Source organism: Typopeltis vanoorti, chromosome 7, assembly GCF_054136105.1.
Source record: "Typopeltis vanoorti isolate ZY-2024b chromosome 7, IOZ_Tvanoo_1.0, whole genome shotgun sequence".
In the NCBI taxonomy this organism is placed as follows: Eukaryota; Metazoa; Arthropoda; class Arachnida; order Uropygi; family Thelyphonidae; genus Typopeltis; species Typopeltis vanoorti.
In genome coordinates, this window is record NC_143555.1 from 77952709 (window position 1) to 77966566 (window position 13858).

General features: G+C 37.9%; 1 protein-coding gene across 5 annotated transcripts in view; it reads left to right on the forward strand.

Moving 5' to 3' along the window:
- Positions 1-13858, forward strand: part of LOC150104800 (kelch-like protein 8) — a 235894-nt gene that overhangs the window by 103142 nt on the left and 118894 nt on the right. For all 5 annotated transcript variants that reach the window (XM_090395976.1, XM_090395978.1, XM_090395979.1 and 2 more), the window contains exon 3: positions 5101-5368. In XM_090395976.1, coding sequence (XP_090252102.1) covers positions 5101-5368 — 268 coding nt within the window. The remainder of the gene's footprint in view (positions 1-5100; positions 5369-13858) is intronic.

Sequence of the window (13858 nt, forward strand, 5' to 3'; positions counted from 1 at the left end):
TCACTTAGGTGTAAACAGTTGTCTCTTAACTATGCCCTAAAAATAAAGTCACTACCAGAGCATCCTACTGGGACTAGTCTCTTTTTTCTTTGTTGGGAGGATCAATATCACATCGGACTGTCATACATCCTTTTGGTATGCACGTTAAAGAGATAATGGAAACTATTGACATGAATATTGACAACATTACCTGCACCAAACATAACAGTATTTCTCCATGCCAGGTTTGCGCTTCATCCTGCAACCTCTCACTCTGTCAACTACAAAAGTCTTGTACCATCATCTGTCTGCCTTCAGTTGATTAATATACACAGAGCAGTTCGCTTTGATTTCTTGCTGATCTATACTGATGGTTCAAGATAAGAGACTGTTGGCTGTACTGCTGTGTTTTCTGATTTTACTACCTCCAGCCGGATCTCACTCGATTGCAGTAATTATATAGCAAAGTTGCATGCCATTCAGCTTGCACTTGTGCATATAAAAGAAAACTTTTACCAACAGTGTGTAATTTATACAGATGCTGAATTCTTTACAGACTATCTCCTCTCCTATGTATAATCCACATCCAATGCTTTGTGAGGTGTCACAACTGTTGTACAAAATGAAGACCCTTAATTTTGATGTTTAATTGTGCTGGATTCCCAGCCACATTGGAATTAAAGGAAACGAGATGGCTGCTGCAGCTGCTAGATCAGCTCATACTTTTTCCCATATACTGTTTGACAGTTCTCTATACAGATTACAGACATTTTATAAGATCAAAGCTAATTAACCAGTGGCAGTCATAATGGCAGGATGCACTGACAAAAAATTGGCATGATATTAAGCCTGAAATTAAGCACTAGCATTCTAGTCAATGTAGAGCCTCTGTAGCTGAGTCAATATAGACCAAGCCCTTTAGTTGGAAAATACCTGGGTTTGAATCTTATCTAGGAAGCAAAGAACCTTTATCAGAGCTTTTCAACTGGAGGTGAATAGCTGACTTCATATGGAGGTAGAAAGTTTTTTTCTCCTGAAAGCGGTTTTATTTTGTTCCTCAGAACAGGCAAACCAACCAGTAGAACACATGCACAGACAAGAATACTTAAGAAACATAAGACTAACCACCTTATCCTCATATTATAGTTAAGAAATTCAAGAATACTCAGAAGGCCATGGCACTTAGGTTCATGTTAGAACCACTGAATAGAATAGAATTCTAGTCAGTGTAGAAACAGAAGAGAGAGGAAGTTGTTCCTGCTAAGCTCCATATAGATCACACTCACCTTACACATTCTTATATAGTGAGGGCTGATGACCTACCTATATGTGAAAAATGCAACATACATCTTACCATTTGTCATATTTTGGTAAGATGTATGTTGCATTTTTCACATATAGGTTTTTCACACAAGAGAGGAGTAAAATTTTTACTTATCTGGGTAAGTCACATGTGCTTCAACAGATATTATTAGATTTGGACAAACTGCATAACATTTTTAACTTTTTACAAAGAATCAATTTATACAAACATATTTGATTATAAATTCTAATTATATGTAGATACTACATCTTAACTTAATTTTTTGCACATACATATTATTTACTAATTTATCCATGCATGATTATTTGTTAACACCTTGTGTACTTCTGTAACGTTTGCTATGGTGCAGTATGACTTTTGTTGTTCTTGCACCAGTAAACCTTAAATCAACCAACCAATCAGTTAAACTCATCCCAATAACATTAATATATTGTACAAGTTGAACAGCTATACGCTGTCTCCTAAGCTCATAATCATCAGTCTTGTAGTTCCATATATATTCTTTCCTCACAGAAGTCCTCATATGGCTGGCACTGGCAACAACCCAGGTAATGACTTCATCACCACACTCACAAACTTGGGGAAATGTGATATTCCACTCACAATCACATTCTCTGATGAAATGATTAGATCTAAGATTCTCAATTCTTGCATGCCCTCCCTTACACACTGAAATAGTTGTCTCTCAAGAAATTCATTTTCCTTTATACCCAAATGCTGTTCTCTTCATTGTAATCTATATTACCATAATTAAAACCACCCATAATGATCACCCTTCCTTTGTTTGCTAACCCAAGTTGCTTATACATGCAACTCTGCATTCCCTGGCCTATAGCAGTATTCAACTAAATATCTCTTCCTATCAACCTCCACTTCACACCATACTGACTCAAAACCATTGCCACTTCATGTGGACATAATTTGTCTACTATCATCAACAGCACTCTTCCTAGCTTCTTGTACTTTCTATGCTCACAAAAAAACATCATACCCTTCTATTTCTGTCAAAATATTATCCTTATCCAACCATGTTTCACTTATTCCAACAATTTTTGAGCAAATAAACTCAATCAGCAAAACTATTTCACTCCCTTATTTTTTGATGATCCTGGTATTTGTAAATAAACACAATAATTCACTTTTAGGTATTCTTGTCTTTAAGGTCCTATCCATGCTACTTGTGGGTTGTGATTTACCCACCTAACCATTTCAAATCACTGTTATCACCAATTTCCCTATATATCTTCACAGACTCAACAGCATCCCTTATATCCCAGGCCATCCCATTCCCATGCTGACCATCCTCATACATACAGTCACTGCTATTTCTAATATCCACTCTCCTTATACTGTGTCTCACTCTTCACCCTCTTTCCCTATGCATCTTGCCTTCCTGTACTCTCATCTTTATCTCTCACACTACCGCTATTCTCATTTGCAACCACTTCAGTCAAACTAGTTCCTCTCTCTTGATATTTTGCTTGACCTCTGCTCTCTAGCTGACTCATGCCAAATCCATTTAAATGCAACCCATCAATGTTGTATAAATCCATCCTTCCTTCAAATGCATCTTACATATTTACAAACTCCACTCCTTTCTACTCACACAGCCCTGATAACATATTATTCATGATCCCTGCTCTCTGTTTCAACTCATCACTCTCATACCTTAGCATATAGTTATTGTGAAAAAATCATTTTTTATTTTCTAGTTCTTTCTGTTTATTAAATATCAGAGTCCTCAAATTTAGAGTGATTTTTGTTATTCTAACTTTTTCATTTTTATCCTTTACATGGGACTGTCAGTCCAATTAGTGTTCATTCAGACTTTATTATTCCATCCAGATAGTTGTTGGATGGGAACAATATGCAAAACCTGAAAATCTCACATAACTTGGTTGTGTTCACCATCCTATGTGAATAGAAGTTCCACAAACTTTATCATCATCATCATTATTATTATCAGACCTCTATGGAGTCAAACGATGCATTGTGGGAGGTCCCACTGTTACACACATAATTCATCATATACCATGCCTTAAATGCATTTATCATCTCTGCACTCACCACACTCTCAAGCAATACATTCTAATCACCCACTATCCATACACAGACCTACTCCTCATCCTATATCTATCCTTCTACAGCTTTCTGAGGATTGCTTCTTGTTCTCCACCTGTCTCCTACCATTCTGTGAAAATGCTCATCCACATTAATTTGGTAATAACTGCCTCCTAACTTAAGTAATCTTGAGTACTACCCAAGTCATACTGATCTCCTTTCCATCTGATTCCTCATTGCATGGTATAGCTGCAAGCAGTTTCCCGAGTTTTTCATAATTACCAAGCTTTATAGTTCCACACATCCCTTTCTCACAGAAGTCCTTATGTGGCTGGCCATCATCCAGGTGATTAGTTGATGATCGCCCTCACCAAGTGGAGGAAGATTTGGTATCCCCATTTATAATGACATTCAAAATCTTGAGAAGTTCATTTTCTTTGTGCCTGGATGCCATTTCTTCATTTCAACCTGTATTAATATAATTAAAATCACCATTAATGGTCACTCTTTTCTTATTTACTAAGCTAATGTGCCTATACATTTATTCTCACTACTCTTCACATTACTAGGTGTCTATAGTAACATTCAACTAAATATTATTATTATTATTATTATTATTATTACCCCAAGACCTCATGGAGTCACTGGGAGGTCCTTTTATCACACACACACATCTCATCATACCGAGCCTTAAACACACTCAAACTCCTTGCAGACACCACACTCTCAGGCAAGGCATTCCAATCATTCACAACTCTGCACGGAAAAAACCTGCCTCTCACTCCCCTGCTCACACCCTCTTTATACAGTTTCCAGGGATGACCTCTGGTTCTCCCCTGATCTCCCACTATTCTCTGTAGTACTTCTCCACCATTGATCTTATAACAACCCCTTACCAACTTGTAGGTCTCTATCATATCTCCCCTCTTCCTCCTCTCCACCAGACTCTGCAAATTACATCTTCTCAATCTTTCCTCATACTCAACATTCCAGAGGTCAGAAACTACCTTAGTCAGTCACCTGTGGACCTTTTCCAACATCTCTTCATCCTTCTGAAAACCCAGTGACCAAATCTGGGCACAATAGTCCATGTGTGGCCTAATCAAAGCCTTATACAACGGAATAAAAATCTCCCTACTTCTACACGTCAGTGTCCTCCGCAAGTAGATATTTGATCCTATCTATTTCTACCTCAACCCATGCTGTCTCAAAACCACTGCTATCATTTGCTTCTTGCATCTCCATCTTGGATGGGTATAATATCCATCCGAAGTGGAGATGCAAGAAGCAAATAATAGCAAAGGAGAGAGAGAGAGAAAGAGAAGAAAGGTAGGGAGAGAGAGGAAGGGAGGGGTGTACTGCTCAACAGTACACTGCTCCCTTTCTGTCCTGTATATCTTCACAAAAAAAAAATAATATATCATCTCCATTCCCATTTCATTTAAATCATTTCTCCCATTAGGCTCATAAAATTATGCTTCTTCTTCTTCTTATTATTATTATAATAAAGGAGAAAATGTGGACAGAGAAATGAATGTAAGAATGATATCCTGAAGTGGAATGAACTGTCATAATTGGTAAACAAAGTTTACCAATCTTACATATCAATTGCTATCTAAAGACATTATGTTTAGTATTATGGATATAATAATCATAAGGCTTATAGTTTAAATTTTTATGTATTTGTTAGCATTTTTTCCCAAATAATAATTTTAAACTTTATTTTAAATTTGTAGGTCTTCGAATCAGTAATGAAGTGGGTAAGGCATAGTATAGAAAAAAGGAAAGAATTTTTGCCTCAACTTTTTTCTTATGTTAAACTGCCTCTCCTGTCACCATCATATCTGCATGCTCATGTCGAAACCAATGAACTAGTCAGACAAAATCTAGAATGTCGAGACCTATTAGATGAAGCTAGATATTTTCAACTATGGCAGGCCAATCTCCTGCCATCTCTCAATTTACCTGAAAATGAGCGTGCAAGACCCAGGAAGAGTTATGCAGGTGAGTGAAATATAATACCAGAATAAAAATATACAAACCCATTTTCTGTAATATTCTTTTTTAATATTTATGATGTTCAAACATAGATTTATTTTTGCTTGATGCAGAAATAAATAGAATAGACATAGATTTACTTCCTTTCCTTTTTCTAAACCAAGCATAAGTAAATGGATTTACTTGAACAAACTTGAGGCACTGTTATGACTAATCTCCTGGAACCTTACAAATCAAATAACTCATAGAATGAAAACTGTACTATAAGTTGTTTTGTTTGTGAGGTATACTCTCTATTCAGAGAACATTTCCTCATCATAGTGATTTTACTATCATTACTTCCTATACTTCTGATGATACTATCGTCAGAAGCTATATAAGAATACTGTGAGAGTAATACATGGTTAACTAAAATAAAGAGCCAAAAGGCTTCACTTCGGCGATGCAAATTTATAAAAATTAAAAATTAAAGTGGATATTAAATCCAGCATTATTTCAAAGCGAAATATAGAAACTATGAAAGCTTCGTATGAAATTTGACCAGAGAGCTTACGGGAATACACTCACCGATATTTATGAGTTGCCCTAGCCGGACCTTATAGGAGACATGATCACTATGCCCAAGCATCCATATATTCCCCTCCTATTGGTCATTTTGAAAAGGTTTCACTGGCCTGACAGCTGTTTCAAACTGATTGGTTTTTTGTCAGAGACTGGTGTTTAAGTAAAGGGCCTCCTCCTGCTCCAACCACTCCCTACGAGTGACCGAAAGATTGTCCAACTAAGCTTTGGTTCCACTCAGTGACAGACTCACCCTACCACTGAGCAGAACCACTCAGATTCCACGGAAAAGCATCCACTGACAAGGACCACATGGGCCAGGCTACGCTGGAAAACACTCTTCCCAGAGAACCCTCCCCAGAGCAAACATCCCCCCACTGAAATCTAAGCTCCTCTAGTGAGGGGGGCTTAGATTTTGGGGGGATTTGAGCAATTTGCCTTGTTCGGGGGGGAGGGGGTCTCCAGGGCGAGTGTTTTCTGGCGTGGCCCGTGGGGGCCTCCCCCTTGTCAGTGGATGCTTTTCCCTGGAATATGAGAGATTCTGCTCAGTGGTAGGGTGAGCCTGTCATTGAGTGGAACCAACACTGAATTGGACGATCTTTCAGTCACTCGTAGGGAGTGATCCGGGGATTGCCTAATTTTTAGAGAGTCCCTTTACTTAAACACTGGTCTCTGACAAAAACCAACCAGTTTGAAACAGCTTTTTCAAAATTTTTCAAGAAAAACCTTTTCAAAATGGACCAATAGGAGGGGAATATATGGACGCTTGGGCATAGTGATCATCTCTCCTATAAGGTTCTGCTAGGGCAACTTGTAAATATCAGCGAGCGTATTCCTGTAAGCTCTCTCTGATCAAATTTCATACGAAACTTTCATAGTTTCTATATTTGGCTTTGAAATAATGCTTGATTTAATATCCACTTAATTTTTATAAATACATGGTTAAGTTTTATTATCATTATTAACTGGACATCTCTATGGAGTCTGAAGATGCATTGTGGAAAACCCCACACTAACCATATCACAACGTATTATACCTTTCCTTAATCTGATGAATCATACATCTCCTTAAACTCACTTCACTACCAAAGCTCTACAGTTACCATTGGCAATCCATCCCACTTGTTCACTACTTTTCACGTACAAAATCTAACAGCCTTCACATCTTTGCTAATCACACTGTTATTTGAGTTCCAGGAGCTATCTGTTTATTCTCTCTCTTCTTGTTAAGTGTCCAAAATTTTCTTTTTCATCTATCATATAAAACTCCTTTAGCAACTTTGATGTTTCTGTCAATTCACCTTAATCAAACTTTTTAACCTATCCACAAACCTTCAGTTGATTCTCACAAGAAACACTCTGCATGCCAACTACTATGATCACTTGCCTATGGATCCTCTCCAACACTTCTTAATCCCCAGGAAAACTGGTATCCAAATCTGTGCACGATAGTCAAGATGTTGTTTGTAAAGTCCTATAAAGAATGATAATAATTTTCTTATATCCTCTTGTCAATATAAAATTATCTTCATAACAACAATTTTCTTCCAATTTATGTGATTTCTCAGTCTCCAATACTGTTAGAGTTTAAATTCATTTGGAATTTAAGCTCTAACAGTCTCCTAATTTTACTCAGAGTTCTCATATTTGTTGTCTCTAGTCTTTGATTAACTGTTTTATTTCTAACCTAATTTTCAGATCTATATGTTCAAATTTTAATACTGCATCATATAACATTTTAAGAATTTAGAACTGTTAAAAAGAGTATGCTTTTAATGCAAAAAATGTTTATTGTTCATAGTGAAATTATTGCCACCTTCCTGTAAACTCTTCTTCATCTGGATCTGTCCAATATCGAATGAAGGTCTTTCCCCAATTCTCCATTCCATTCTATTTTTAGCATTTCTCATCCATTGCATTTCAGCAATCCTAACAGTGTCGTTTTTCCATCATTTCCTCTTTGGTCTTCCCCTTTGTCTACTGCCATTCATAGGTCTCCGTTCTTCAATAATTTAGGCCAACTTGCATTGTTATATCTTGCAACAATATGATTATTATTGGCATCTCCATGGAGTCCAGAGACTCATCGCAGGAGACCCAAATCAACCATTATACACGCAAATCCTATCATACCTCTCCTTGAATCCATTCACCACCTGGGAACTTACAACCAATTCTGGCAATCCATTCCACTCACTCACCACTCTCCATGCAAAAAATCTGGTCTGCACACGCCCCTTGTGGCTATCCTCATTCTTACACAACTTCCACAGATGGCCCCTAGTTCTCTGACTATTTGTCATATACTGAAAAATTTTACTTGCATCAATTTTATAAAACCCCTTTAATATCTTAAAAGTTTCTATCATATCCCCCTCTTTTCTGCCTATCAACTAAACTCTGTAACCCACAAACCTTCAACCTATCCTTGTAGAGAGTATTTCACAGACCTGTCACCATCTTGGTCACTCATCTCTGAATCTTTTCGAATATCTCCTGGTCCCCAAGAAACCCAGGTGACCAAATCTGTGTGCAGTAATCAAGATGTGGCTGAATCATAGCCTTATAAAGAGGGATAATGACTTCCTTATCTTTACTTGTTAGCTTGTTTTTGTTTTTCAATGTTGAAGTACAGGCAGTCCCTGGGTTACAGACAACCTGACTTATGGCGTTCCGTACTTACGAACATGCTTCCATAAGGATAATTAAATTAATAATTCGGGAACTAGTTTCTTCCATGCATGTAAACAAACTCGCATGCTGTAAGCAGTTCATCTTTATGCTAGTAGCTAGTCTCATTGTTTATACAGTTGCTTACACACAGCATCACTTTTATATTAACTTTTTTATTCGATTTTGTGAGCCTGTGATTACTCTTATGACAATGCCTCTAAAGCGAAAGTCCACTGCAAGTGCAGGTAAACCTGCAGCAAAGAGAAAGGTGATTACAATGGAAACGAAAGTAGAGATAATTAAGTGTTCGGAGAGAGGCCAGATGCCATCATTCATTGGGAAAGCATTAGGCTTCAATAGCTCGACTAGCAGAACAATTATGAAAGATAAAGCGAGAATAACAGAACATGTGAAAGGCAGTGCTCCAATGATAGCATCAATTATTACTAAGATTATTTATTGAAATGGAAAGATTATTATCGATTTGGTTAGAAGATCAAAATAAACGTAACATTCCTATTATCCTAGCATTAGTGCAGGAAAAGGCCTGAAGCATTTTCAACAGTTTAAAAGCTGCACACATAGAAAGTGAAGGTAGTTGTGAGTTGTGATGAAGAATTTGTTGCAAGTAAAGGTTAGTTTAATCATTTCAAAAATAGGGTAAATATGCACTTAATGTTAAAGTGCAAGGGGAGGCAGCCAGTGCTGATGTAGCTGCAGCAACTGAATTTCCTGAAATGTTGAAGAAAATTATTGACGGGGGGGGGGGGGTATTTGCCAGAACAAATAATTAATGTAGATGAAAGTGGATTGTTATGGGAAAAAAAGCAAACATCAGACTAACCTTATTGCTTGGGGGTAATGCATCTGGAGATTTTCAGCTCAAGCCTTTGCCTTTTTACTGCTCCGAAAATCCAAGAGCACTTTGCTGCATTATTAAAACAGCTCTTCCCATTATTTGGAAGTCAAATTTAAGAGCCTGGGTCACACTTTCAATGTTTGAAGATTGGTTCTTGAGCTGTTTTATTCCTGCTATGGAATGTGATTGTTCGGAAAATAAATTCCCTTTAAAATTCTGCTTGTGCTGAACAATGCTCCTGGACATCCAACATCAGATGACCTTCACACTAATGTAAAGGTTGTATTTTTACCACCCAACACTGCATCATTACTACAGCCAATGGACCAGGGAGTCATTTCTGCATTTAAGGCTTATTACTTACAGCAAGCAGTCAGCGATGACCTTGAGAGAGTTCTGGAAGAATTATAACATCTATGATGCCACAAAAACATTGCTGATTCTTGGGAGGAAGTGAAACAATCAACAATGAAAGGGGGTTTGGAACAAACTTTGCCCTCAATTCTGTGATGATTTTTGTAGCTTCATAGAAGAAGAAGAAGAACACAGAAGAAGACATCGCCGAAGCCAGAAAAGCTGTGGTGGATAGTGGCAATGCACTGGAATTGGACATCAATGAAAATTATGCCGTTGACTTACTAGAGAGTCTCATTCACAAGAATTAACCAATGAAGACCTTATGGAGATAGAGAAACAGCTGATAGAAACACAAGAACACGAAGAATCAGAAGATCCAGAGCCAAGAAAGTTTATGACAAAAGAATTTACTGAAGCCTTTCTTCTCATTGAAGCAGGATTTGCTAAGCTTGAGGAGCAAGATCCTAACATTGAGCAGTTTACAAAGGTTTACCATGCAGAACATCAGCTGCTACAAGGCCATTTATGATGAAAAAAAGAAAAAGGCCATGCAAACAACCCTAGATATCTTTTTCATGAAACCGACTTCAGTGGTAAGCTCCCCTCCTCCAGAAACAGAATCAAATCCTGATTCTCCATCGCCATCCTCTCTAGCACCAGAATCTGATCCTGATTCTCCAGCACTGACTCCATCATCTTCCGATTAATGTTAGCCTACCTTCTGTTTAGTTTCTGTTTCTATAAGCGCCGTTCATCAGGGATCTGAGTTACATACAAATCCAATCTAAAGATGTTCTCAGGAATGTATCTCATCTGTAATCCAGGGGATGCCTGTAATTCGTTGAGCTATTTTACTAACTTTTGCAATATATGCCCTCGGAACTTTAACTCTTTGTCCACTATTATCTAGAAGTCCCTAGCCTCAACAATTTCCTGCAAATTAATACTATTAATATGATACACCATATGCAGCCTTTTCAACCCAAAGTGCATAATCTTACATTTTGCAACACGTTAAATTGACAATCATTATCCTTTGCTCACAATCCCAATTTATTTAAATCATTCTGCAGGATATCTACATCACCTTTATTAACTATTGCTCTTCCCAGTTTTGCATCATCAGCAAATAACTGAATATACTATCTTAAATCATTCTCTATATCATTGATATACAAATTAAGGAGTAGTGGCACTAGTACCAAATCCTGAGGTACTCCACTAGTCACCATCATTCTCCTAGATTCCACTCCGATGTCTTGGCAAAGTCGAGCAGTATCATGGTGTAGCCATATTACCTTTATCCAATTCTGCCATCACTTTATTATAAAATGTGTTGAGAGTTTATTTTTCACTTGGTTAGACTATAATAAGTTTAGTTTAATCCTTTATCCAAGTGTGAGCAAACAAAGTTTGCTCCTGAAAGTATCTTCAGGACTGGGGTAAGGTAGTGCAACACCGGGAAACTTGTTGCAAAGGTGGAGAAAGCTCTCATCACTCCTATCTCAGTATCTCCCATAATGCAAAGCACATCTCCTTGTGGATATGTGTAATGCTATACATTAAGGCAAGGGCAACTCCTATAGGTTGGGATGTCCTCTCATTGCTTCTGCCTTGGTGTCTCCGCTACTGGGCCTGGCTACCACTGACGATACTTCAATAAAGGTTGAAACCGGTATAGGTAGTGGCCCTATGTGTAATGCATAGCATTACACATAACCGCAAGGAGATGTGCTTTGCATTATGGGAGAGACTGAGATAGGAGTGATGAGAGCTTTCTCCACCTTTGCAGTGAGTTTCCCGGTGTTGCACTACCTTACCCGAGTCCTGAAGATACTTTCAGGCTCAAACTTTGTTTGCTCACACTTGGATAAAGGATTAAACTAAACTTATTATAAAATGTGAATAAATTACTAAGACAGGACTACTCTTTACAAAGCCATGCTGCTAACTATAGCGTATCACATTCCTATCCACCCACTGTTGCATTTGATGTGAGGACCCTTTATCTGGTCTCTTTCGACTAAAGGTGAGTTAGCCAGACTCATATAGAGTTAGAGGGTTTTTCACCCAGAAACTCGGGTTTTTCGACTCTCAGAACAGGCAAACTGACCCATGAACACACGGATCTACAATGAAAAATACATACTTCAAATCCCTCAATGGAAGGCTCAATTGATCCTCAATCGAATCCCACATGACAACAACAACCAACTTTTCCAATACTTTAACAACCACTTCCAATATATTAATTGGCCTGTAGTTTGCTACCTCTTTCTTGGAGCCACTTTTATGCAATGGTATTATCTTACCCTCTTTCCACTCCTTTGGAACGCTGTCAGAAATGAGACCTAGATTGAATAACTTTGTTAGAGGCACTGCCAATTCTCTTGCACATTTACATAGTACACGGGATGATATGCCATCCAGTCCCACTGCTGTGTTTACTCTTATATTTTTTAATATGCTGAACCTCAATGTTGATATGCATCTCTGTAACATCTATAACATCAGCAACTGTAAAATCACCATCTTGATGATATACCTGTGCAAAATAATCACTGAACAACTCAACTATTTTTTTTTGTTCAGTCACCTTCTTATCATGAGCATTGTAGTGAGTATGTTGATCACTTTTTTCCTCTATATTTCCTCCACAATGTTTTTTTTCTTGGCAGTTCTTGCTTTACATCCCTACTCATCCACTTAATTCCAACTTGGTTTATCCTTGTGACATTGGGTATGCAGTCTGATACTGCTACCCTGAAGCAATCTCTGACCATTTGCCACGCACTACTGACATTTTCCTTGTAGCTTCTCAAGCCATGGCACTGTTCCAAGATTACTCATTAGTCTCTCATTATAACCAACCCTATCACTGAACATAAATCCCCTTCTTGACAGGGGAATTCCATGTTTTTGGCAACTTCCAGGAACAAGACTATGTGGTTACTCTCCCCAGCTAAGGCAGATTACTCTACCTTGGTTAGATACATCTTCTGTTGCTATTATTAGATCCAACACTCCCTCAAACCCCTTGCCCCTCTATAACACATTGTTTCATGTAATTATTCATTAGCAACTGTATAAATCCCACTTCCATCTTGCTATGTCCCCTTTTCTCCCTCCAGTCGATGTCCCATAAAACTGCACACCATTCCTATTGAATAGTTAAAGTGTCCCATAATAATTGTTTGGCCTACATTCATTGTGTGGATTTGCTGATACATGACATCTACATCTTCCTGTGGACCCCCCCCCTGGTCTATAGCAGCATCCAACAATGTATTTTGTCCTATTTGCTTCTATACCACACCAGACAGCTTCAAATGAACCATCTCCCTCAGACCTAAAATCCTCTTTTACCTTCTAATTTTGTTGTTTGTAAATCTTCAGCTATCATCAGCAATAAACCACCTTCTGTCCTGTTCCTTCTATCCTTCCTGAAAATACAATACCTTTTACATTCTATCCCTGTAATTTTATCATTTTCAGTCAACCAGGTCTTAGTGATGTCTATAATTTTTGGCCAAGTTGAGCTTACCAATGCCCAAAATTCCTCATCTCATTCCTGATACTTCTTGCATTCATGTACATCCATTTCAATGTCCCTTTGTAATCCATAGTTATCCTTGTATAATGTCACCCATTTAAATTGGAGACCTGTGAAATCCCATTCAGCATTTCATAATGATTACTGTACCCAAGCTCATTTATCACAGGGGTGGCCAAACACATGCTAGATTTCATCTTCCCTAATATCTCTAGTTTCCCTGGTTTTGCACTACCACACGCTCACTAAATAACACTTTGAACCATTGAAATGTAGTCAGTCAGGCATATACAAGTCCTTTCGTCCATCAAACTCACTCCATACATCAAAAAACTGCACACCATTCCTACTGCACAATCTTCTCATTGAGAATCATGGCCCATCTTCTCAGTTCTGTCCTATCATACCGAAGCAGCAGACTCACAATCTTAACTTTTATGCTCTTCATTTACTTCCACTAACAACTCTTTCTTATCTTCTCTCACTGCATATT